The sequence below is a fragment of the Hemicordylus capensis genome, chromosome 3, assembly GCF_027244095.1.
Source record: "Hemicordylus capensis ecotype Gifberg chromosome 3, rHemCap1.1.pri, whole genome shotgun sequence".
Classification (NCBI taxonomy): domain Eukaryota; kingdom Metazoa; phylum Chordata; class Lepidosauria; order Squamata; family Cordylidae; genus Hemicordylus; species Hemicordylus capensis.
Window position 1 is genome coordinate 14,527,570 of NC_069659.1, and position 25,855 is coordinate 14,553,424.

At 47.0% G+C, this 25,855-nt stretch overlaps 1 protein-coding gene across 21 annotated transcripts in view; it reads right to left on the reverse strand.

The window, feature by feature from the left end:
• Positions 1-25,855, reverse strand: part of DLG2 (discs large MAGUK scaffold protein 2) — a 1,429,269-nt gene that overhangs the window by 842,483 nt on the left and 560,931 nt on the right. Inside the window, exons 1-2 of one of the 21 annotated variants that reach the window (XM_053304286.1) lie at positions 14,053-14,094; positions 9,523-9,604 (exon numbers count right to left, since the gene is read on the reverse strand). The exons of 19 other annotated variants lie outside the window; for them this stretch is intronic. In XM_053304286.1, coding sequence (XP_053160261.1) covers positions 9,523-9,604; positions 14,053-14,069 — 99 coding nt within the window. In that variant the 5' untranslated portion in view covers positions 14,070-14,094. Of the gene's footprint in view, positions 1-9,522; positions 9,605-14,052; positions 14,184-25,855 lie in introns of those variants that run through there. One more of the 21 variants, XM_053304293.1, reaches the window with a different exon arrangement.

Below are 25,855 nucleotides of genomic sequence, written 5' to 3' on the forward strand. Positions count from 1 at the left end.
ACAAGCTGATGACGTTCCTATTCGCCCTGGATGGGAGAAGAAGATGAGCTTTTCGCCTTTCGCATCACTTTTAAACAGGCCTGTTGAAATATGTACAGTCATCACTAGAGCCATGCAGCATCGAGCAATGACTTGGATGTGTCAGTCAGCCACTCCAGACTAAGCACCACCGAGAGATATCATCCTACCATCCCTCAAGCACCAGCCTTTAAAATTACATCACAGAAAGCAGTTTAGACTTCCAAATACATGATAAATTGAACTATAGGCTTTGGAGAGAAGTGCATGCCCCTTCTGGAGTGGGTCACATCCTCCCCATCCCCCAGTGGGTGACTCAAGACTGCTGCACACTACGGGGGTTGCTGGTTCATTCTGGGGGCTAACACTGCTCCTTGGTCCAGGGCTGAGAAGGTCCAGGAAGCTGAAGAACTCCTCCTCCTCCTCAGTCTCTTCTGCCTTGCACCCTCCTGGACATCTTGGGTTTTTTGTTTGTTTGTTTTAAACTGAAGGCCTAACTCTGATGGGGGAGGGAGAGAAGAAGCACCTTTGGTGGGTATTTAAAAGGGGGTAAGGGGTATGTGCTGTGTGTGCCACATACAGTGCTATCTATAGCACTGTAGTGCACAGAGAGAAGCTAGAAAAATCAAATCTCCCCAAATAAAGAAACAGGCTTTATTTGAGGGGAGGGAGACTTTTTTGGAGGAGAGCAAACAACAATAAGGTAAGGGAACGTGCATGGAATTACTGTGGCCTCTCTAATAGAAACCCATCCCTCCTGTCCTACAGTCCTACTAGTACCTAATCACTCCCTTTCCCAAGCTAAGCCCTATTTAAAGAATTCTAAGTTCTATAACCTGAATAAGGTGAGGCGGAGGCTCTTTCCTTTTGGCATCTTCAGCCTTTCAGTGTCTTCAGCTGGAGACTGGTCTGATTTTGCTCTTGGAGACACTCTCTAGCCAAGGAGACACTGGGACTCAACAGCTGAGGGGTGGGCACGTGGGCACCAGTCAGGCAGCAACCCACTCAAATAATCAAAACAAAAATGGGTGGGTGGGAGACAGAGATTGCCTGGCAGGCTGGGCACCAGACAGAACACACCAGCCTACACAAACAAAAAAAATTAATCCAGGCACACAGCAGCAGTAAGGGTGCAGCCTGGGGATGCAAAAAAAAAATTTAAAAAATCAGCACAGCACCCCAGTTATTAAAGCCACTGGGAGCTGGCTACAAGCAAGAAGAAGAAAAATCCACAGAAGAAGAAATTCAAAGCAGCAGCAACCAGTTTATTATTTATTTAAGGCATATACCGCCTGACTTCAAAGGCTCAGTTAAAGACACAGAGGCTGTTCGTACAATTAATTTTTTTTTAAAGGAAAACAGTTGTTATTGGCACTGCGGGGGGGAGAGAAAGATAAGTAGGCACTCACTCTCTGTCTCTCTCCCCCCACTGGGCCAGGCAGACCGGTTAGGGTGGCAAGGAGGCCGGTGGGGGAGGGGGAACCCCCGCGGACCCCACCACCTAGAGGAAGTCCTCTGGAGGGGGTAAGTAATTAAAAAAGAATTTTTTAAAATTGCGAACCCCCAGTGGGGTTCAATCCGAAGTTGGACCAAACAGCAGGTGGTTTGGTTTGACTCTGAATGAACCAGTTCAGCATCGAATATGTTCGACGTCGAAACTGTTTGTACACCACTATGCTCTGTCTCTGTCCTTCCTCTCACCTGATGTATCTTTCCTCTTCAAGAGGCACTGGCACACTGTAAGGGCTCTTTGTTTCCCAGGCCCTTACATTCTTTTTGAAACTTCTGCCTTTGTCCTCCCTGCTCCCTCCCCCCAGCCAATTACTCATGCATATTACAGTTACTCATGCCAACATTTGATTTGAATAATAACAAGCCAACCAAGAAGCAAGGAGATCACAAGCCAATCAGAAGCCAGTGCCAGAAAACCAATCAGAAATTTGGAAAAATCAGGCCCTTTATTTTAATCAGGCCCCATGATTTTAAGTTCAAATCACTCAAAACAGGGGGTGAATAGGTCCAGTTACTCTCCCACTGCTAAAAAAAAAGAGAATGACCAAATTAAAAGGTGCCTCTTTGCCAGGTTAGCAGGGGTTAGGATTAAAAGAAATAGCCTTGTCACCACTAGTCATAGGGATTAAAAAAACATATATAATGAGAGAAGGCACTCATTTGTGAAAGCTGTATGGATTCCATGCAGCTCTCATTAATGGCACTACTATCGGTGATTCAGATGTACTTGTTAGGAATCACCAAAACTTTTAACAATCCAATATTCATTTTTGAAACTGTCCTCTAATATTAGCATTGTTCAGTTTGAGATGGGAGAAAACAGCTTCTTAGGAGAAGCAGATCAAACTGTTTCTACTCTGGAAAGTTAACAAGGCCATGGATGAATGGGTACCTCCTGTTGAGCAATCCTCCATAAAAGTCACCAGTTTGGAAAAAGCTCCGACTTTCAGAATAATTTCCCTTCTGAAAGCAATACAATATACCTCAACTCCCAATGAGGGCAATATGTTAGACAGTTATTTTGAAGTCTAATATTGACACAGTCGTGCCGGTATAGTTAAGATGAGGAGCGTTTTCAACATTCCACATTGAAAAGCCCGGAACATTCTATTGCTTATAAAGTTAAAAGTATCCACCCAATCCCTCTGAAATCATGCAAACATTAACTAGGGAAAAAGAGACATCACTCCTCCAAATTGAGTGCAAATCCATTGCATTGCAAAATGGCTGAGATATAGCAGTTTAAGTTTTTAACTCCTAAAAAGAGGTTTCAAACCGTTGGCAATGATTTTTCACCACATACTATGAGGCTCTCCACCCAAGCAGTGTGAAGAGCCTGCAGGTGCGTGACCCGCTCTCCCTGCACACGAGCACACAGTTTGCTCTGGGCGGCCGGATCGGCCACCCACACTATTACCGGCTCCGTCACAGTAATCGTCTCCTCCCTCCCAGCCCCTGGAAGTCCCAGAATGCCCCATGTGAGTGCACAACGGGGCATTCTGGGGAGCCATCCTGACACTGGGAGGCATGTTACAGCCTCCAGGTCGGGCGTCTCCTCATGAGTTGCTGTGGTGCGGAGCTACGCTGAGGCGATACATGGCCAGGTAAACGGGGTTAGCTGAGCATTTGCTCCACTAACCTCGTTTAATGGGGGGAATTCAGAGGGCTTGCCGTGTCAGGTTTTTGCGTCAGTGTTTTTGGACAACTTCGAGTTTGCAGTAAAGCCTCTTGGCAAACCCACGGTAAAGCCTGCTGTGTGAAGAACTCCCCGGTAAGGGAGAAACAACAACAACTACAAATTGTATGTGGATCAGAAATAGCATGAGAAACAGTGAACGTTTCAAGTGGGGGGCTTTGTTCAAGTACGGCTGCCTTATAAAGTGAGAAAGGGGTATTCCCGATATTCTTGAGCAAAACAAATAATTGAAATCCAAGGAGATTCTGTCATATTGGATGGTGGAAAGAAATGGAATAGTTTGAGACTTTCAAGCATGCCTATTATGAGAAAAGAGGGAAGGGAGTCTGATCTCAAGAGAGGAACTGGAGATGAATTTGATCTTGCCTCCAGTTTTGACCTCACGGATGAGGCTGATGAAACTTTGTGATGGACTATCCTCTGTACCAGAAAACAAATCAGCTGCTGTGCCAGAGACCCCAAGAATTAGGAGAAATGTGCTTAGTGACAGACCACCTAAAAAACTTCAAGATTTTGTCACCAAATTTTAAATCAATTCAATTCTGTTTGTTATAAAGAGAAGGGATGTCCTTTATGTTTTGTTGATCAGAGGTCTGTCCTAGTGGGAATCCTATAGAAAGTGTATGGGGGTGGGGGTGAGGGTGGAGTGGAGTCAGAAAGAAAAAGGAGAGAAAGAAGAAGGAGAAAATGGAGTTGTTTCTTGAAAAATATCTTAGTTAAACTTAAGATTGCTTTGTCTTTACGGGGGAAACAGCTATAAAATAGGCTGTATCTGAGTTCCATATGGAAACACCAGCTAATTAGAGGCACCTTTAAAAAAAACCACAATCAAATGAAGACAATTAATCATCCCCACCAAGGAACCTAGAATAATTCAGAATGCACAAAAATGAGAATACAATAATTCTTGGTGACAGGGAGAGAGGGGGAAAAGGTATGCCAGATCAATGATTTAGCTTTTATTGCTGTGTGCACTGAAAGGCAAGGCAAAATATATTTTCTCTTTTTAGAAAAGACTTTATTAAAAGTGATTTTCTGCCATATCTTGATTAAATAGATTTCATAACCAGTTCAAAACAATGGCCCAACCAACATGCTAACACAGCACAAGATTTTCACCAGCTCTGGACGCAAGAATTTCCTTGTAGTCATCAGCAGATTACCAGCTGTTCAGGACGTTGATATGGGGGAGGGCATTTGCCTACATATTTTTCTCTCACCCCTCACATATCAGTGTCTAATAAAAGTATAGGCAATTTTTTCTTGTGTTCCTGTAGCCCCCGCTCTCAGTTCCCTCTCCGCTATTTTAGCTAGCAAACCTATCAATCAGATTGACACAAGAGCATTAATAATGGGGTGATGTTCTGCAGCCACCAGGAGACTGGATAAGGATGCAACAGAACCTAATAGAGTGGCCACCAAAGATGATGAAGAGCAGGCCTCAACAAGCCAGCCCAAAAATTGAGGAGCCAGACCAGGAGCATAGGGAAGCTGGAGGTGGCCTGTGTGCCCCTGCTCTCCGCATCTGAAGTCAGACATGGGAGCCCAGCTAGCCATGCCCAAACGTCTGACATCAGGCACAGGGGACGTGGTCTCCCTACCAAATGGGGCCACGTGGCCCTGTTTGGAAGGCAGATCAGCCTGCACTGTGTTGGGCAGGGTGGGCTGGAACGACTCTCCCTGCCTTAAAGGCAGGGAGAGCCATTCCGACCACGCTGCCAATGCAGCACAGGCCAATCTCTCTACTAAACAGGGTTACGCGGCCCCATTTGGGAGGGAAATCGATCAGCCCCACTTTGTTAGCAGCAAGACCAGGAGCAGCCAATCCAGCGCCAATGCAGGAGGAGCCAATGCAGCGTGGGTTGATTTTGGCTCCAAATAGGGCCCCGTGGCCCCGTCGGGACTAAAATAACGCCCCTCCCCCGCATCCGACATCAGAAGTGGGGGTATGTCTGGGGCCGTGCTCGCAGCCACTGATTGGTGGCGGCCCGGGTTCTTTGAACCTGTTCATCCCATGGTGGCTCCGCCCCTGAGCCAGACTGCCCCCTGCTTCATGGGGAGGTGAGCTCATCACTCATCCCTGGAAAGGCCCTCTGCTGCATGGAGTGGCAGTCTTGCCACCTTGCTTGCCCCTACTTTGCCTGCTCAGTCCTTTTCCCGGCCAGTCTTCCAGCTCAGGTCAGGTGATGGACCAACATGACCAGGAGGAAGAGGGAGAAATCTATCCCCACCTTCCTTGCTGCCTTCTCCTCTTCCCAGGTTCATCTGCCCACCACCTGGCTCAGATGCCACACCTAAATTCCCAGGCACCATGGTGAGCTGGTGCCTGGGAACTGCCCTGATCAAGAGTAAAGACCACCTTTCATCATAGGGGCTATGAATGAAGGCTCAGAAAGGTCAGTTCAACATTAATGTTCATTGTGCTATTTTTAAAATTGGATATAAGCAGTGGCGGGCGATTGGACACTGGGGAAGGGATACGGAATGGAAGATGAAGTCTCTCTCCAATAAAAGCTCCCTCCTCACTGCTCCCTGGCAACCCATTCAGCCGCCTGGCATCCCACACAATGAGTCACACATCACGCCTCTGCCACTCAGTTGGCCCATGCACATGCGCAACAGGTTTTTGTTGACAGCATGCTCTCCTCCCGCTCCATGCCCCCCTGCCCCAGTCACCACTGGACAGAAGCACTACAAATGCTGAGTATTGGATATATGGACCAAAATGCTCAGAGATTCAATCTGGGAGTCACCTGAAATTAAAATATCACCAGAATCTAATTGCAAGATTCCAAACCCAAGTCTTTCTTTTATTGATGTCAACTGTGCAGCAGAAGATAAATTCTGGGTGACCCAATGATAAACCCATCAGCCCTCTATTTACTTGGGAGTAAGCCCCATTGAGGAAAGTGTGGCTTACTTTCAAGGAAACATCCACAGCCTTGTGCTATAGCGGGTTAAATAAAAAGTGGACTTCCAGCCAATTGCTATTAGTAGGTCCCATGGAAAGCTCATACATATGAACATTTAACAGATGTCTTTGGGTCATAGTTTACAAAGTTCAAGGAGATAAAGTATTACATAATCTTGTCAAAGCAATACTTGACTTTAAAGATTCCTTTAATTTATGTAATTTATGTAATTAATTAAGGAGGGGAAACCTTAAAATAAAGAGGAAGGTGAGGCGCTAAGACAGAACTGAAAACAAAGCAGGATGGGAATTGCCATTTGCAAAGCTAGAGGGGAAATGTGAAAAGCAGGAAAAACAGCATCCCTGTAGTTTAAATGAAGCTTCGGGAAATCTGCATCTCACCAACACCAACACCTTTGCCCAACTCAAACATCACCCACCGTGGTTAAGGTAAAGGGAGGAGAGCTGGTCTTGTGGTCGCAAGCATGACTTGTCCCCATAGCTAAGCAGGGTCTGCCCTGGTTGTATCTGAATGGGAGACTTGATTTGTGAGCACTGCAAGATATTCCCCTCAGGGGATGAAGCCTCTCTGGGAAGAGCAGAAGGTTTCAAGTTCCCTCCCTGGCCTCTCCAGTTGGGGCTGGGAAAGACTCCTGCCTGCAACCTTGGAGAAGCCGCTGCCAGTCTGTGAAGACAATACTGAGCTAGATAGACCAATGGTCTGACTCAGTATATGGCAGTTTCCTATGTTCCTATGAAGTACAACTAGAACCAATGCCCGACTGACCAATCACAGTGCGCAAGTGGCAAGACCAGAATCACTGCAGACCACCGCTTGGCATCAGTTTGCAAGTTATTGGGCTGGTTCAGGTGATACGTACTGGCCCACACAATTAGGAAGGGAGCTCACCAAGAGAACACCTGCTGTGATGTCCTATGGGGCCATCCCAACACCCTTCTGGCACATCTCTTTATTGTGTGGCAAAGCTGTCCACCTTCATCTTCCCTTCACAGGGGCTCCACTCTTTACTTACTTAAACAAATATTTGGAGCACATGTAGAGAGGGGCCATTTGGATGGACATCTCCTCAAACAATAAAGGGATTTTACCAGGAGGACATTGGGAAATCCACACTCCCAGTACATCCCCTTCTTAATCACGTGGGCTAGTAAGGTATCATCCAAACTGGCCCCATAGATAATTGTTTATTATTTTATTGATTTATCGAATTGATATACTGTCTGATATATACATTATATATAAACCGCCTTGGGATTGTTTTGATAAAAGGTGGTATAGAAATTTAACAATATAAATGAATGAATGAATGAATGAATGAATAAATAAATAAATAAATAAATAAATAAATCTCGTGGAATAATCTGGCAGGATATTAGAGCTGACAGACCACAGTTACAGCTAAGAACATAGGAAGCTGCCTTATGCCGAGTCAGACCATTGGTCCATCTAGCTCAGTATTTTCGACCCAGACCGGCAGCAGCTTCTCCAAGGTTGCAGGCAGGAGTCCTCTCAGCCCCAGTATGGAGATGCCAGGGAAGGAACCTGCAACCTTCTGCATGCAAACAGGCAGATGCTCTTCCCAGAGCACCTCCATCCCCTAAGAGGAATATCTGAAAGTGCTCCCACGTGTCTCCCATTCAAATGCAAACCAGAGTGGACCCTGCTTAGTAAATGGGACAATTCATGCTTGCTACCATAAGGCCAGCCACCTAATGGCGCAGTGGGGAAATAGCTTAACTATCAAGCCAGAGGTTGCCAGTTCAAATCCCCGCTGGTATGTTTTGGAGACTGGGAAACACCTATATCAGGCAGCAGCGATATAAGAAGATGCCGAAAGGCATCATCTCATACTGTGTGGGAGGAGGCAATGGTAAACACTTCCTGTATTCTACCAAAGACAACCACAGGGCTCTGTGGTCACCCGGAGTCAACACTGACTCGACAGCACACTTTACCTTTACCTTGAGGGGCAAACCCTCAACTCCTGCCTGTGGCTTCCAGCGGCATCTGGTGGGCCACTGTATGAAGCAGGATGCTGGACTAGATGGGCCTGATACAGCAGTGCTGTTCTTATGTTCTTTACCATAAGAGCAGCTCAGACCCTGCTGCATTATGGAGGTTGGAATAAGTAGATAAATTTATAAGAATGAGTATTGAGAGGATGGAAAACAAAAGCAGACAAGCCACTCTAAACCATGATTTGCCTGTAATACGTTTGGAAACTCCAGGGTTCTATACTACGGTTAGTTCAAACCAATGCCACATCAACACATCCCCTGTTCTGATGTTCTCATTAGTTCTCATTCAACTGTGCCACTTGATTGTTTCACTTGATGCAGTCATCCTGACATATTGCACTCAAATCGGCCTGTCAGATTCAAGGACCGTGGTGTTAGTCTGCAAAGGCTCGTCTCCTTTCCCTAACTGCTGATCTTATCTGAGAGTAGGAAGCAGGGTGGACTCATCCATTCCAGGAGCTTCCTTCTTCAGGGTGAATTCTGGAATCTCATTCACTTGAGGCAAGCCTGCTGAACAGCCACGGAGCAAGCCAAACAGCAGCCTGGGTCCAGCCCCACACGGTGGCCCCCTCCAGTTATGCCCCTGTGCATTAGGTCATGCGCATGGGGGCATAGCGCAGGCTCCAGAGGAACTCCCCCCTCCCACCCGGGCTGCCGAGAGCCCGAGCGAACTCTCAGTTTGTTATTTCAGGCAGCGCCAGCTGCCCGATAGGACATTCCCCCCTTTTTCTCCCTAGAGGAGAGAAAGGCAGGAATGCCCTATCAGACCACCGGTGCTGCCTGAAATAACAAGCTGAGAGCTCGCTCGGGCTCTCGGCAGCCCAGGCCATGACCCCTTTGCATGGTGGCTGATGGTGGCTACACTCCTGCCACTGAATTCTAAGAAGTTCTATTGAATTCCCTGCAGGACTCAACAGACCAGAAGTGTTTTTGCATCATCCCTCATATTTCCCAAGTTTGACAAGTGGGGCAGTGACAATACTGCTTTCCCCTCTAAGGCAGTAGATATCCTTCAGCGATCCCTCTCATCATTGATTTCCCTGCCAAAGAAGGGAAAGGGTTTTGTTGTACACCGCCCAGAGACGCAGGTTTGGGGCGGTATATAAATATGTCAAAATAATAAAAGAAGAAAGAAGAAAGAACCAGTGCACAACTGCCATGAAAAGCATGCACATCTTGAGGAGGAGGCATTCCATTTGCATGGATGTTCCAGCCAGGCTTCTTGGGCCTATCTTTGCAACGGCAGACTAAGACCGCTCCTGAAGTCAGGGCGCCAAATGCAGTCCCCCCCCCACATGTGTGTACTCCTCCCCCATCAAATGCTGCTGCCCCCCCCCCAACTCACATTCACCTCCTCTTCTGCTGCTGCTGCTGCTGCAGTGATAGTGTGCCTTTCTCCACCTCCGTCTTCATGTGTTGCTCGACTCCTAATGAAAAGGGGGAGGAAGCAGGAGAGGAAATGACAGTAGACTGCTGAAGACACTCTGTAGAGTGTCTCCGGTACTCCACTGCCTGTTTGGAGAGGAGAGCTGGTCTTGTGGTAGCAAGCATGACTTGTCCCCTTAGCTAAGCAGGGTCTGCCCTGGTTGCTTATGGATGGGAGACGAGAAGTGTGAGTACTATAAAATATTCCCCTCAGGGGATAGAGCCGCTCTGGGAAGAGCATCTAGGTTCCAAGTTCCCTCCCTGGTGGCATCTCCAAGATAGGGCTGAGAGAGATTCCTGCCTGCAACCTTGGAGAAGCCGCTGCCAGTCTGTGTAGACAATACTGAGCTAGATAGGCCAATGGTCTGACTCAGAATATGGCAGCTTCCTATGTTCCTATGTGGGAGGATTGCTGGTCTTGTGGTCGCAAGCATGACTTGCCCCCTTAGCTAAGCAGGGTCTGCCCTGGTTGCATATGAAAGGGAGATGAGAAGTGTGAGCACTGTAAGATATTCCCCTCAGGGGATGGAGCTGCTCTGGGAAGAGCAGAAGGTTCCAAGTTCCCTCCCTGGCAGCTTCTCCAAGACAGGGCTGAGAGAGATTCCTGCCTGCAACCTTGGAGAAGCCACTGCCAGTCTGTGAAGACAATACTGACCAATGCTCTGACTCAGAATATGGCAGCTTCCTATGTTTCCTCATTTCCTCTTTTGCTTCCTCCCCTTTTCATAGGCAGCCCATTTCATGAAGGAGGTGATGGTGGCAGCAGTGATGGAGGAGAAGAGGATGCCTTTTTCCAGGTGGTAGCTGCTCCAATCATGATGGGGGGGCAGCAAGAGGGGTTCAGGTGAGCATCTTGGTGAATGTATTTATTTGAAACTTTATTTTATATCCCTCCCCTCCAGTACATGACCACTCAGGGTGGCTCACAGCAATAAAATAGATACAATATACAATAGGCAGGAAGGATACAATCTTGCTGCCCCTGGTGGCACCTCACTGATCGGCTGCTTGAGGTGACCATCTCACATTGCCTCATGGGAAGATCACTCCTACACCTTTGATCCCCCCAAATGGACCACATGCCCCAAGACACACTTTGCATTCATAAGAACCTATGAAGAGCCTGACTGAATCAGACCAAAGGTCCACCTAGCCCAGCATCCCATATCTCACAGTGGCCAACCTGCCTCTAGAAAGCAATGAGCAGGATCGGGGGGGGGGGCACAGACCCCTCCTGCTGTTGCTCCCCAGCCCCTGGTACTCAGCAGCTTACCTGCCTCTGACCTTAAAAGCTGCATCCAGCTAAGAACATTACCCACTGGTTTGCAATATCCCCTTTTAAAGCCAATTAAGCCAGTGGCCTTTAGTAAATGCCACTGGTTTAATTGGCTTTTAGGTGAGCATCAAAGACTCTCTACCACATCTTGGCAGCACATGCTATAAATTAATTGTGGCCTGCAGGAAGAGCTTTCTTTTGTTTGTTCTAACTCTACTGCAAGTCTGGAGATCTGGATTCGAATCCCCACTCAGCCAGAATCCCCCTGGACAAACTGGGGCAGTCAGCCTCTCTCGGCCTAGCCTACCTCACAGCGCTGCTGTGAAAATAGAGGCGAATACAGCCATGTTCACTGCCCTACCGCCATATTTATATGTATTTATTACATTTCTATAACACCCTAACCATACAAAGGCTCTGGTCCTTGAAGGAAAGGCGAGATAAAATTACAATAATCATCTGCCTCCTCAACCTCTAAAAGGCAAGCAGAAATGCAGTCAGCCCAGACCTCCTTTCTCCTATCCCTACGCTACATGAAGCTACACCTGTTGAATCTCTGCCCATCTCACTTCTCTCTCCGAGGCGCCAGACTCCTCTCTGCAGCTTGTAAAAATTCAAGGAGGGCTGCCAAGCCAAGAGGTGGCTAGACTAGAGGAGAAAGCACATCTGGGAGGGGCTTCAGTCATACTGAATTAGCTCTGCCAGGGGGAAAGGGGTGGAGGAGTGGGTAGCAATGCCCCCTATGTGCTCCCCGCCCTCCTCCAACGAAACGGAGCACACCAAAGTTTTAAAAAGCAACCGGCCAGGAGACAATTTGTCCTTTTGCAGAGAGCTGCAGTCTGCGGATGTCAAGAAGCAAGGCAGACGAAACACGCGGGGACCATAATTCTCAGCATAACACCGTCCTCGGTGCCTCCCCTTCCAAGCAGGTGTGCAGGGAAGGGTTGCTCTGCATCCGTGACAGCCTTACCTGGGGGGAGCTGCCCTCTCTTTTCTGCTTCACCGGCAGTGCAGATGGCTTGTCTGGAGCCAGCTTCCAGGAGAAGCAAAACAACCAGGCGGGGCAAGGTCTGCTTGTGGGCTGTGCTGCTGCAGAAGCATCCATCTTAGATCCGGTGGAGGAAAGAGAGAGCGTGGACCAGCTTCCCTTTTTAAAGCCACAGAGCTCCTGCTCAGCTCGGTGAGTAATAGACTACTACTACTACTATTACTCCACGGCCACACAAGCAGCACTGCCAAGGCTAAGCACTCCTCAACTCTCCCCCCTCCCGCCCTGTGCATCTTTTCCATTATGGCTGCAATACACGAGCCACTTAAGCTGGAAGGCGCATTAGCATTGCTAAGCAGATGACTTGGAAATGAGTTGCCTTCCAATCAATGGATCGTGCTTCCGAATCATGCACTCGATCCAAGGTTTACTGCCGCAGATCCCACGAGCTGGCCGTTGTCTTTTCTGTGTGGCTTAATGTCAAGTATTGATTGGGAGTCAGCTTGGTGTGGTGGTGGACTGGGGAGACCCGAGTCCATGTCCCCATTCAGTCACGAAGCTCACTGGGTGACTCGGGCCAGTCACTGCTCACTCAGCCTAGCAGACCTCGCAGGGTTGTTGTGAGGCTACACATAATCATGTGCACTGCTTAGGGCTCCTTGAAGGAAGAGCGAGATATAAGTGTATCAAGAAACAAACGGCCTGCCATGTTAGGGTGGGGCCATAGCAGAGTGGTAGCGCATGCACTTTGCATGGAAAAGAACTTAGGTTCAATCCCTCATATCTCCAAGGTGGGGGGGGGGGAAGGCCTCTGCCCGAAATCCTGGAGCACGGGCGGTCCTTCCTTGAGGCAAGGTGTGGCGGTCGCCTTAGGTGGTGGATTATTTGAGCACCAGCAGGGTGGCAAGAAGCACCTCTTAGGAACATAAGAAGCTGCCTTATACTGGCTCATCTAGCTCAGACCACTGGCCCATCTAGCTCAGCATTGCCTACACTGCCTGGCAGCGGCTCTTCAAGGTTCCAGGCAGGGGCCTTTCCCAACCCTACCTGGAGATGCTGCCAGGGAGTGAACCTGGGGCCTTCTGCATGCTTTCCCTGAGCTCTGGCCCCATCCGCTACAGGGAACATCTTCTAGTGTGCACATGTAGTCACCCATCCAAATTCAGACCCTTCTTAGCAAAGGGGACAATTCATACTCGCTACCACAAGCCAAGCTCTCCTCTCTTTAGAAAGCTTCGAGAAGCACATGGAGAGAACAGGAGGCTGCTAGAAATCTTCCCTCCTTCCTACCCCACTTTTAAAGCTTGCAACCACACGTTGTGGCAGAGATAAGAACATAAGAACAGCCCTGCTGGATCAGGCCCATGGTCCAGCTACTCCAGCATCTCATTTCACACAGTGGCGCACCAGATGCCTCTGGAAACCCCACTGGCAAGAGGCGAGGGCATGCCCTCTCTATGGCTGTTGCTCCCCAGCAACAGGCAGTGTTTCCTCTAACAGGGATTCCCAGATGGTGTTGACGACAACTCCTATAATCCCCAAGCAAAAGCCATTGCAGCTAGGGATTCTGGGAGCTGTAGTCAACAACACCTGGGAATCCCTGTTAGAGGGAACACTGGCAACAGGTATTTAGAAGCATCTTGCCTCTGAGGCTGGAGGTGGCCCACAGCCACCAGGCTAGTAGCCATTAATAGACCTGCCCTCCATGAATTTGTCTAAGCCCCTTTTAAAGCCATCCAGGGTCAGTTTTGAAAGGGGGTACCAGGACATGGGGCAAGGCAGCATTTGGCACCTTGCTTCAGGTGCCACAATATTTGGGGGTCGCCCCAGCCCTGAAGAGCTGCTGCCATTCAGTGCTGATGATACTGAGCTAGTTCTATTTATTTATGTTAAAAACGTCTCCTTGCCTGTCTCATACGACTCAAGGCAACTTACAAATTACAATGAAAAACAACTTTTAAAAACCAATATAAAACAGCCCAAACCATTTAAAAGGAGAGAGAGAGAGAGAGAGAGAGAGAGAGAGAGAGAGAGAGAGAGAGAGAAATAAAAGACCAAAGGAAAAGGCTTAAATAAAAACAAGGCGAGGGCATATTTAGCCGATGTTGGAAGACACATTGGGAGGAGGTCTAAAGGGTGGTTCTAAAGGTACATGAGAAATATATAATGGTCGTACGGTGTCTCACCATGGACCCAGCGTCATGGAGCGGCATCCCTGGGCAATGCGACACTCCACCATTTCACTGCTGAAGACTCTGTACAGAGTGTAGAATGAAGAGATGCTCTAGCATTGGGGCACGCAACTTTGGCTCTCGAGCCGTTGCTGAACTGCAACTCCCATCATCCCCAGCTGCAATTAATGGCAGCTGGGGATGTTGGGAGTTGTAGTTCAGCAACAGCTGGAGAGCTAAGTCTGCCTATCCCTGCTTTAGCATCTTGCACTATAACATAGCTATTCACTGACTAATTGCACAGGCCTAATAATCAACATGGCCACCTAATGGCACAGTGGGGAAGTAACTTGCCTAGGGAGCAAGAGGTTGCCGGTTCGAATCCCCACCAGTGTGTTGCCCACCAGCAATATTGGGCAGCAGTGATATAGGAAGATGCTGAAAGGCATCATCTAATACTGTGTGGGAGGAGGTAATGATAAACCCCACCTGTATTCTACCAAAGAAAACCACAGGGTGCTGTGGTCGCCAGGAGTCGACACCAACTCGATGGTACTTTACTTTAATAAACACCACTTTGGCCAAAGCTGAGTATGCTTTCACCATGCAGAGACAACCATTCTCACCATGAAGTGCTGGTCTTGTGGTAGCAAGCATGAATTGTCCTCTTTGCTAAGCAGGGTCCACCCTGGTTTGCATTTGGATGGGAGACTACATGTGAACACTGTAAGATATACCCCTCAGAGGATGGGGCCGCTCTGGAAAGAGCACCTGCATGCTTGCATGCAGAAAATGTCAGGTTCCCTCCCTGGCTTCTCCAAGATAGGGCTGGGAGAGACTCCTACCCTGCAGAAGCCACTGCCAGTCAGTGTAGACAATACTGAGCTAAATAGACCAATGGTCTGACCCCGTATAAGGCAGCTTCCTATGTTCTGGTGCTGGAGTGGGGGCTCCTTTAAGGGAAAAAGGAGCCCTCTTGAGCCTCTGCACCATCTTGGAAGGCATGCACAGAGGGCTGGGAAGTGTAGCCCTACCCAGTGCTTTCCCCAAAGAGCTCTTAAGAGAGGGCTCCTGTCTCTCTTTGAGGGCCCTCCTCCACTGAGAAAAGTGCAGTACTGTGTGGAGGGCAGCACAGCGGGAAATGGCTCTCACACTGCCCAAGTGGCCCTGGTTTGAAAAATAATGGAGATCACTGCACTATAACAAAGCTTTAACACAGTATTCCCCAAAGGTAAAACTAGGGACAGTGCTTTAATGATTAATATCAGCACTTTGAATAAGGTCTGGGTGTTAACTGGCAACCAGGGAAGCTGCTGCAGAATGAGTGCCCCACTGGATCTGGATCATCTGATGCTGCTGCACTGGCGTCAAAGGCCACTCCACATGGAGTGCATTATTGATTGATTGATTTGATTTGATTTATATACCGCCCTTCCAAAAAATGGCTCAGGGCAATTTACAACAGGCTACCTAGAATGTAACCAAGTTCTTCACATATATTGCACAGCTCCCCTGCAAGGAAAGTCGGTGCATTGTCATACCATACTGGGGGGAAAGGCTGAGAGTGTAGGTTGCTTCAGGACACCTGATCATGGCAGAGGCAAAATCAGATCTGGTGGCTTGCTGGATCCTAATTCAGTCTTAGTTAATATTTTTATCCAGTCCTCCCTCCAAGGAGCTCAGGGCAGTGTACATGGCTTCTCTTTTGTCTTGTGTTCACAACAACCCTGTGAGGTAGGTTATGCCGAGAGAGAGCGACTGGGACACTCAGGGAGCTTCGTGGCTGATCAGGGATTTGAACTCAAGACTCTCTACTCGGTCCAATACTCTAACTACTACACCACTCAGTTTACAGGTCTGTGTAACTTTTCTTGGGATTCAGTTCCATGGAGCTCAGTTTGATTTGTTTCTACAAGCACAGGATAAAGCTGGATGGTGCCCTTAGACTACAAGCCATGTTTGGACAAATCAGCAGCAAAACTCCTATTAACAGAGTTAACAGGCACTTGTTCAGAAATGGTGGCTATGCCTTTAAATTGCTTTTAAATTTAGGTAACAGATCAAAGGGCTCAGTGCAGGGAAATGGGAGGAGAAGCAGAGACACTGCACCCTGTCTCAGGGCCTCACTGCATTTAAAGGTACAGGCATCATTGCCAGGCAAAGACTTGGCAACAAGACCTAGGATGAATGGATTGATTTAATATGTCATTGTATATGCTGAGATCATAGGAATTAAGTATTGTTATGCCCATTTAGAAGATGCAGAGACAGTGATGCTAATGCTAAAATTACTAAAAGCAGCAACCATGTATGAGAATGAAATCTGAGTTTTAAATTTTGTTTCTTGCTTACCTAGCAGTCATTACGAAGGTAAACAACAACTTTATTTACACAGCCAACCCATACAAATTGTTCTCTGGGTGGCTCACAAAATAAGGCAACAAAACATACAATTTTTATTTTGTAAAACAAACAAAAAACTACAATAAAATACAGCTAAAAACAAACCAAAAGATTTTTTAGAACAAAATTTAAAGCTCTCCACATTTTCACAGGAAGGCTCCCGTACCTTTAACAGCAGCTAGAAATTCAGAACATGCCCAGATAAAGGAAACTGCATTTGCTGGATTTCTGCCTGGCATCCACCTGCAAAAGGCAGAGGGGTCCCACCAGAAAAAAATATGGCAGCCAAAAGTGAACCATAACTATCCCCAAACCTTTGTCACAGACAGTAAAGAGTTACCAGCTTTTTCTATTGGCTTGGTTGTGCTTAAGAACTTAAGAACAGCCCTGCTGGATCAGACCCAAGTCCCATCTAGTCCAGCATCCTGTTTCGCACAGTGGCCCACCAGATGTCGCTGGAAGCCACAGACAGGAGTTGAGGGCATGCCCTCTCTCCTGCCGTTACTCCCCTGCAACTGGTACTCAGAGGCATCCTGCCTTTGAGGCTGGAGGTGGCCCACAGGTGCTTCCCTGGCATGACCTGCCAAAATTAAGCAGTCCCTATCACTTTCTGTCCATACCAGGCAAAAGTTTCACTATGTGTCAGGTTGCTATTAAAGCCACAGGATCCAAGAAGTGAATAATAATAAAAAGTTGGCCGCTTATGGACTGCTCACAGCAACAGGGAGACCAGGAGTCATCTTCTGCTAATACACAGCCGGAGTTTATTGTCCTTACAAGCAGCAACAGCTTTCTTGCCTCTATATTGGATTTTGCCTACAGCAATATCATACATGTGGCAGATACAAGTGTCCTCATATTCCATGGGGGAGGAGGAATGGGGCTTGCCTATTGTGTGCCAATAAATGCAAGCATGGCTGTTTAACGGATACACTGCTTTCTCCCACATGCGCTCCAGGGACTTTGCTGACCCACGCACTTCTGCAAATTGGAAAAATAAATAATGAAGGAAGATTCCGACAATGGGTCCCACTTTTGCTGTACATGGCAGAGTAGCATCCTCCAAATTTGTGTGTGTTCCCATTTTGAAATGAAAAGGAAGTAATTGCTGGCTGGACTGTGTGGCTAGAGCTCTATTAGTGTGGGTGGTCTCTTGCGGCTTCATCCTTCACCTCAGCTTCAGAGACTACAAAATGATCTCCTCCTAACATGGATCTGTCCTAGGTGACTCAAAATGGATTTTTAAGAAGCTGCAGCTCCATGCAGAAAGTTTTTAAAGGTATTTCTCAATTGGCATCTCAACAGTTCCCTCTGTTGATGGGGTACCCAACATGGGCGGACAAGCAGCTTGCATACCTGGCAGTGGGGGAGGCGAGGCAAAATGAGGCAGCCAGGATGGGGAGAGGAGAATGAGAGGAGCCCCCACTGTGCCTCATTTACCATCCTCCTGCTCCGCCCATGTGGGCCGCTACTGCTACAGACGTACACAGAAATCCATCTAGCCCATTCTGTGCGGCTCATTATTTGTTCTGGTGCCACCGGTGTACTAAAGATGGTCAGAAGAAGCAAGCATCTCTAGTAATGGCATATTATTATATTATATTATATTATATTATATTTTATTTTATTTTATTTTATTTTATTTTATTTTATTTTATTTTATTTTATTTTATTTTATTTTATTTTATTTTATTTTATTTTATTTTATATTACACACGGGTATGCTGCATGTGGTAGGGGTGTGCACGGAGCTAGTACAGGCAGTTCAGTTAGAATCTGAGCCTAATTCTAACCGAACCACCAGTCTGCAAGCCAGTTTGATCGAGCCGGCCGGCAGTCCGATCCATTCAGTTGAACTGGGTTGAATCGGTTCAGTGGCTATGCTTGCAAAGGGGACTGTAGGGAAGACTCCCCTTTACAAGGAATCCTTTAGGGTGGCCAGCGGGGGTGGGGGCTGACAAGAGGACACCTAACCGGCTTTTGTGGCGGTGGCAGCAGCTCCTCTAAGCCCTGTCAGCACTACCCCTCCCCAGCAGTGTGGGCCAGTGGCAGCCTGGTTCTGGCCCCCACAGACGCACGGAGGCCATTTGCCTCCGCGGATTTCCGTGTACAAGCAAAGCTTTGAACTGGCCAAACCAGGTCAAACCAGTCCATATCAGACCAGGCCCAGTTGGTTTTGAACTTGGACCAGCCTCCTTTTTGTGGGGGTGGGCTGGTTCAAGTTTGAACCAGTCAAACTGGGCTGGTTTGAATCAAACCCAGTTCAATTCAAACTGGTTCTGCACACCCATAGCATGCGGTTTTTAAAAAGGGCCAAGAAAGAAAAATTTGTGCTAGAATATTTATGGTGATCTGTGGCATGGAATATGGACCAAGTTCAATTAAGGTTGCATCCCCAGCAGCAAAAGTTTAGAAGGAGTTTAATGAGCTCCCAGCCAACTGCTTAATTACTGTCTCATTAATGTTGACTTCTACTGAGAATACTTGGATGCTGCTCAGCAACTTTCACAATTAATATGCCACAACTCAATTGCGACTATCTTATACACTTGTATGCATCTGCTAATTCCACTGAAACGAATATCTTAAAAGGCTGCCAACTTTTCAGCCAGCTCCTGTAGCTATCTCTTTAATACCATTCTGGTCTGTAGCAACCAGCTGGCAGGTGATTGTGTTGATTTCCATGAGAAAATTCACCTGCAGTTTACTGCAGATCAGACTTCTGCTAAAGGCACAGGAGCAAACCAAATTGGTATTTTCTGGTCACTTGGCAATTCCCCTTATTTACTTATACGCCTATCCCACTCATTGTTTAAGGAGTTCAAGATCGCATTCATGGTTCTTATTTTCACAGCAAACCTGTGAGGTAGTTTAGCCTCTAAGAAAGTGACTGTCTGAAGATCACCTTACGAATACAACAAATATTTACATACCGCTCTTCAACAAAAGTTTCCCAAAGCGGTTTGCATAGAAATAAATACAGTAAATAAATAAAATGGCTAAAGTGGCTCCCTGTCCCCAAAGGGCTCACAATCTAAAAAAGAGACCTAAGATGGACTGGAGGGATGTTGTGCTGGGAATGGATAGGGCCAGCAGTTCTCCCCCTGCTGAATAAAGAGAATCACCACTAAAAAGGTGCCTCTTTGCTCAAATAGCAGGGATTTGAGACTTCTGAGATGAGATTTGAACCCAGGTCTCCCCAGTCCCACTCCTGCACTCTGACTGGTACAGCAGAGCGGCTCTCATGTTTCAAACTGTTTCAAAAGCATCATGTTTCAAACTGTGGTCTAATGGCACTGCCAAACGAGCCATATACAAATCCTAAAAGAAGAGATTGGAAAATTATCAGCATAGGTTTGTACTGATATGGATTCAAATTTTTTGTCTTGCTACGCTCTTATGCATCAACATTTGCATGGTAACAGAAATCCAACAGGTGAAGCTTTCTCTAACCCTGTATCTGTAAGCTTAGAATGCTTGCGCCTTTTGTATATTTGACATTTCCACAGCTGCTAAAGGGCCCAGAAGCCCTGCTGGGGGAGTGGGGGGAAAGCAACTTTATTAAATGCCCAGTCAAAATCTCACAACTGACAGATACAGGGGCACAGGATTTGAGGATTCTGCCCTCTCATTTTACTGAAAACCTTCCCCACTCCCCACAAAACAACCCATGCCTTCAATCTTCAAAATGTAGTTTTCTTCCCACATATTCTTAACTATATATTTTATCAGTCAAAAAGAACTCCCTTAATAACTCTGCTTTTATTGCCTTTCCCTGGGCATTCAGATTTCAGACTTATTTTATGTTACCTATTTACTTTCTGCAGCGAATCCAGAGATTAATTTTAAAGGGCCTAAATTCTGTCTGGCTGCTTTTAAGATTAGATCACTAGCTGGAAACAAAAGATGGATAAATTGTATTCCCCGGGGCAGGGCGGCGGCTGTTGCCAGATTTGGTTTATTTTAAGCCAAATTTTGGGTTATGGCCCATTTTACCTACGAGTATACCCCTTAGGTTCTGGCAACAATCCCCTGCCCTGGTCATGGGCTGTAATAAAGTATTCAGTCATTCAACTCCCCACAAGAATGTCTTCCCACCCACACAAAAATAATAATAATAAGTGAAGCAAGGATGTAGCTATAATTGAGGGGATGGGTTCAAAGAACCTGTGCCCCTAGGGCTGATCCTGGGTTAGGGTTAGGGTTCTTCATTATCTCCCTCACTCCAAGGGGCTGCCAAGGAGAGGGGTGAACACAGGCCCCCCTCTCCCCTAACTACGCCCCTGAAGTGAAGAATTGTTCTTCAACTGTTCCCTCTATCCGCACTGCACAGATAGGAGATACAGTATCTTCCCCCTAACTAACTTGGCAAAGGGGCATCTTTTAACGTGGTGATTCTCTTTATTTGACAGGGTGAGAATAACTGGCCCTGTCCACCCCCAGCACAGGACCTCCAGTGACTGTTGTTGGTGAGAGAAGAGCTGGTCTTGTGGTAGCAAGCATGACTTGTCCCCTTAGCTAAGCAGGGTCCATCCTGGTTGCATATGAATGGGAGACTAGAAGTGTGAGCACTGTAAGATATTCCCCTCAGGGGATGGCGCTGCTCTGGGAAGAGCATCTAGGTTCCATGTTCCCTCCCTGGCTTCTCCAAGATAGGGCTGAGAGAGATTCCTGCCTGCCAGCTTGGAGAAGCCGCTGCCAGTCTGTGAAGACAATACTGAGCGAGATAGACCAATGGTTTGACTCGGTATATGGCAGCTTCCTATGTTCCATGTCTCTCTTATGTTTCTTTTTAGATTGTGTGCCCTTTGGGGGACAGGGATCCATCTGATTTATTTATTATTTCTCTGTGTAAACCGCCCTGAGCCATTTTTGGAGGGGCGGTATAGAAATCAAATACATACATACATACATACATACATATATACATAACTACAATTCTCAGGATTCTTTGGAGGAGCTATGTTCCAGAAAGCATCATACATGCCAGCGTATCACTCAGTTGTGCTACACTTTATGAATGGCAGCTGAATATACCAACCGACAAGTTAAAAAAGCATTGTTCTTGAGGTGATATGGGATAATACGCCTGCTGGTTCTGTGACATTAAATTTGGGATGGCCCATTTCACACATACAGATCATTATTTAACAGGACAGTCATCACGAAAGAACACACATACGTGAACCAGTTTGGCAGGAGTTTAGAGAAAAATGTTCATGGGCTTGAGTGGAGGGAGATACAATACAGGAAACAGAGCTGTGTTCTGAAGTGGCTACTGTTAGTCATTGATGTCTTCATGCAGGTATTTAGGTAAGGCATACCTCACCTAAATGTCAGATAAAATCAGATGCAGTAGTTGTACATGGAAGTGCAGGTTTTTATGGACATTTGGCACATGAGGTTTAAGTCAGGACTGAGCTGAAATGGCACTGGGTGTGGAGAAGCCAGTTTAATGCTCAAGCTGGCAGCCACCATTTCTCCGTGAAGAGAGCTGGTCCTGTGGTAGCAAGCATGACTTGCCCCCTTAGCTAAGCAGGGTCTACCCTGGTTGCATATGAATGGGAGACTAGAAGTGTGAGCACTGTAAGATATTCCCCTTCAGGGGGTGGAGCCGCTCTGGGAAGAGCAGAAGGTTCCAAGTTCCCTCTTTGGCTTCTCCAAGATAGGGCCGAGAAAGATTCCTGCCTGAAACCTTGAAGAAGCCACTGCCAGTCTGTGAAGACAATACTGACCTGGATAGACCAATGGTTTGACTCATTATATGGCAGCTTCCTATGTTCCCTAGAATGTCCCTTGGAGTGATGTTAACATGTAGCATTGTTCTGAGGGGCATTCTGCAGAAACGGTAGTTCCCAGCTGGTGCATGCCCCCCACAACAACCCTACAATGACAGAGCATCACTGGAGAAAAAAACAGCAGCGCCCAGAAAGCATCATCATCATCATTACATATATATATACACACCACCTCAACAAAAAGTTCTCATAGTGGTTCACACACAAAAAAGGAATCAGATGGCCTGCTCTCCTCAAAGAGCTCACAATGTAAACAGAAAAAAGATGAAAGATACCAGCAACAGCCACTGGAGGGATGCTGTGCTGGGGATGGATAGGGCCAGTTACTCTCCTCCTGCTAAAAGGAAAAGAGCCACCACTTTAAAGGGTGCCCCTTTGCTCATTTAGCCGGGTCTGTTGCTACCACTGCCATGAAAAGAAGTGTGGTAAAAGACAAAGGGGTAGCAAACAACAGTAGAGCAATTTCACACCCTACCACAAATTCAGCCAAAGGTTCATCCTAGAGAACTTTCAGCGAGCCCTTGGAATCTCTCTCACACAGACTGAAATCCAGAGTAAGTAAGCAAATAAGTAATAAGTTTATTGTTATAACCACTGCTCATAACATAAGACATCCAGAGTAATGTTGCATGCACTGAATAACTGAGGGGGAAGAGGGATATTACACTAACCCTTTCTTCCTTCAGCAGCTGTCTATGCCTCCCAAAAATATGTCCTTGAGGGCTGTAGGACCCTCAGGGACATATTTTCAAGTAGCACAAAGGGCTGCAGATGGAAGGGCAGATTGGCTAAAATTGCCCTTCCTTTGTTGCTTGCACAATATTATTTGGTTCATGCAACATTATTCTGGATATCCACTTGCACTCCATTCTTCTCCTTTAACACTTAAGCTCCCATAGCTGTTCTGTATACCATGGGCCTGATTTTGAGGTGGAGCATAGAAGACGCTTAGGGGCGATTGTGTCTACTGTCCTGGTAAGTTCCCTGTTCCTCCACCAGGACATCAACAGAATCACTGGTAGAACCAACCCTAAAACCTTCCAAGTCCTCTTGGAATCCTATAGGATCCAATATTACTAGACATATGGATAATATGGTGTAAAATTAGGGCTTCAACCCAATTAAGAAAAGTTAAACAATTATTCAACAGATTTTTAATGTTTATCAGTTTATTACATTTTTATGTAGTTTTTAAAGGCCTGTTTCCTTGCTCTTCCATCATAAAAGGAAATGAAGACAAGATATAGTGTATTTGGAGACTGGCATAGAGCGACACTGAGCATGGTCCCGGGTCGATATCTGTTGATATCAGCAGAAGAGTTAAGCATCTGCTTAACCCTCTCTTGTTGAAATAAGTAAGACATTAAAGTGCTTAACTTCCGCAGGATTGAGTCCCTGGATTTCAAATATTTGTTGTGAGAAGCACATAGTAAATCAGAGAAATGAACTCCTAGTTTAATATATAATCCTGTTCCCTTCCTCTTTTGAGTTCCTATTCCTAATAAAATAGTTCAATTTTATTTCCCCAAAGAATTGCTTTTTATGATGGAGCTGAAATGATAGCCACAAATATCTCTCCCTGCCCATTTCACTAAGAGCATAAAGCAACTGCAGTGTCCATTTCAGACGATTGCATTTTCGTCCAGGTGAAGGAGCTAAAGCGACACAAATGATCACAGGTGGATGCTTAATACAGATATTTGCCTTTTTAAAAAAAAAAACTGCATTCAATTTCTATGAAAAGAATACTTCTTACAAATCACTGCTCAGTGTAAATTGTTCCCTTAGGTGTTTGTTGAATGGGGATCCTGGGAGAACGCTAGGATTCTACATCCCTTATGATGTGGTATGAGAGCTTTTCTTATGACGGCAACTTGGCAGTATAGCTGCTAGCAACTAGAGTACGCCAGAACCATAAGCAGAATGAAAACATGAACTGAAATGGCTGAAGACAGACTGGAGAGCTAAGGCTGAAGAAGAGAGGTGCTACAAATAATGTAACAGGCAGGGCTGACCAGAGGCGTAACTAGGGAAAACGGCGCCCGGGGCAAGCACTGAAATGGCGCCCCCCCACCGTGCCCCGCCATCGCCCCCCCCAACATACTACATTATACTTAGGTTTTTCCTCACAAGCGCCCACCGCCGCCGCCGCCAAGCCAGGCCACTGACTGGCCGCCAGGCGCCAGCAAAGCAATGGGGGGGGGCGCAGGCGGCATGGAAGGGACCGCTCGTGGGGAAGGGGGCACTGACGCGCTCCTTTGACTGCTGCAGAGCTGCTGCACTGAGCAGGAAACATTTGTATTAACAAGTTTTAAAAAAAAAAAATTTAAAAAAATTGGTCATGGTGGCGCCCCCCACGTGACCAGAAAAGATGGCGCCCGGGGCACGTGCCCCCCCTGCCCCCCCTATAGTTACGCCTCTGGGGCTGACAGCAGCCCAGTTTGGGCCTTCTTTGGCCCGGTTCAGGCCTATGTGCCTGTGTGGAGGCCATTTTAATGGCCTCTGCCCATGCACCGAGGTCACTAAAATGGCCTCCATGTGTTGCAGAGGCCCAAACCAGGCCACTGCCTACCTATGCTGGGGGAGGCCAGCAGGGGTGGGGCTGTCCTACCTCTGCCCCGCCCTCACGGCTGCGGCCACTGCAGCCACTATCGACACATAAGTAGTTACTTACTCCCTTCCCGCCTGCTCTTCCCTTAGGCAAGCCTCCCTGCCTCTTTACTGGTAAAGGGAAATCCAACCCGAATTTCCCTTTACCAGTAGAGCTCTGAGCCAGAGCGGTTCAAACCGGGCCTGGTTAGGTTTGGACTCAGACTGACTGAACTCAGTCCGGTTTGAACCTGTCAGGATAGCTCACACACCCCTATTCTTTAGGAACAAATGAAACTGCCTTATAGCAAGTCAGACATTGGTCCATCTAGCTCAGCATTGTCCACACTGACTGGTAGTGGCTTCTCCCAGGTTCCAGGCAGGAGTCTTTCCCAGCCCTATTCCCAGCCCTATTTTCTTCTGGGAAAGAAAGGAGTCTTTCCCAGCCCTATTCCTGAAGATGTCAGGAATTGAACCTGGGACTTCTGCATACAAAGCAGGTGTTCTACCACTGAGCTACAGCCTCATCTCCAAAGGTGGCATACATGGATCTGCCATTCCGGCACTGACCACACCAATTTTCAAATTCAAGTGCTGGTTTTAACCTTTAAAGCCCTAAATGGCTTGGGACCAGGTTGCCTGAGAGAGTGCCTTGCCCCATATGTCCTGACGCGGACCTTAGGATCTTCGGAGGGCCTGCTTCAAGTGGCCCTGCAAAATGAGGTGAGGCAGGTGGCTCCTAGGGAGAGGGCCTTTTCGGTGGCTGCACCCCATGTATGGAATAGCCTCCCCAGTGAGGTTCGCCTGGCTTCATCACTTTGTTCTTTTAGATGCCAGGTAAAGACCTTTATGTTCGCTCAGGCCCTTTAAATTTTGATTTTTAAAGATGACTTTTTAAAAAAGTGTTCAAATTGTTTTGCTGTGTGCGTGTGCACATGCTGATTTTATCTGTTATGTGTTTTTATTTGATGTTTTAATGCTGTGTTGTGAACTGCTCAGAGAACAATTTTTTACGGGGCTCTAACAAA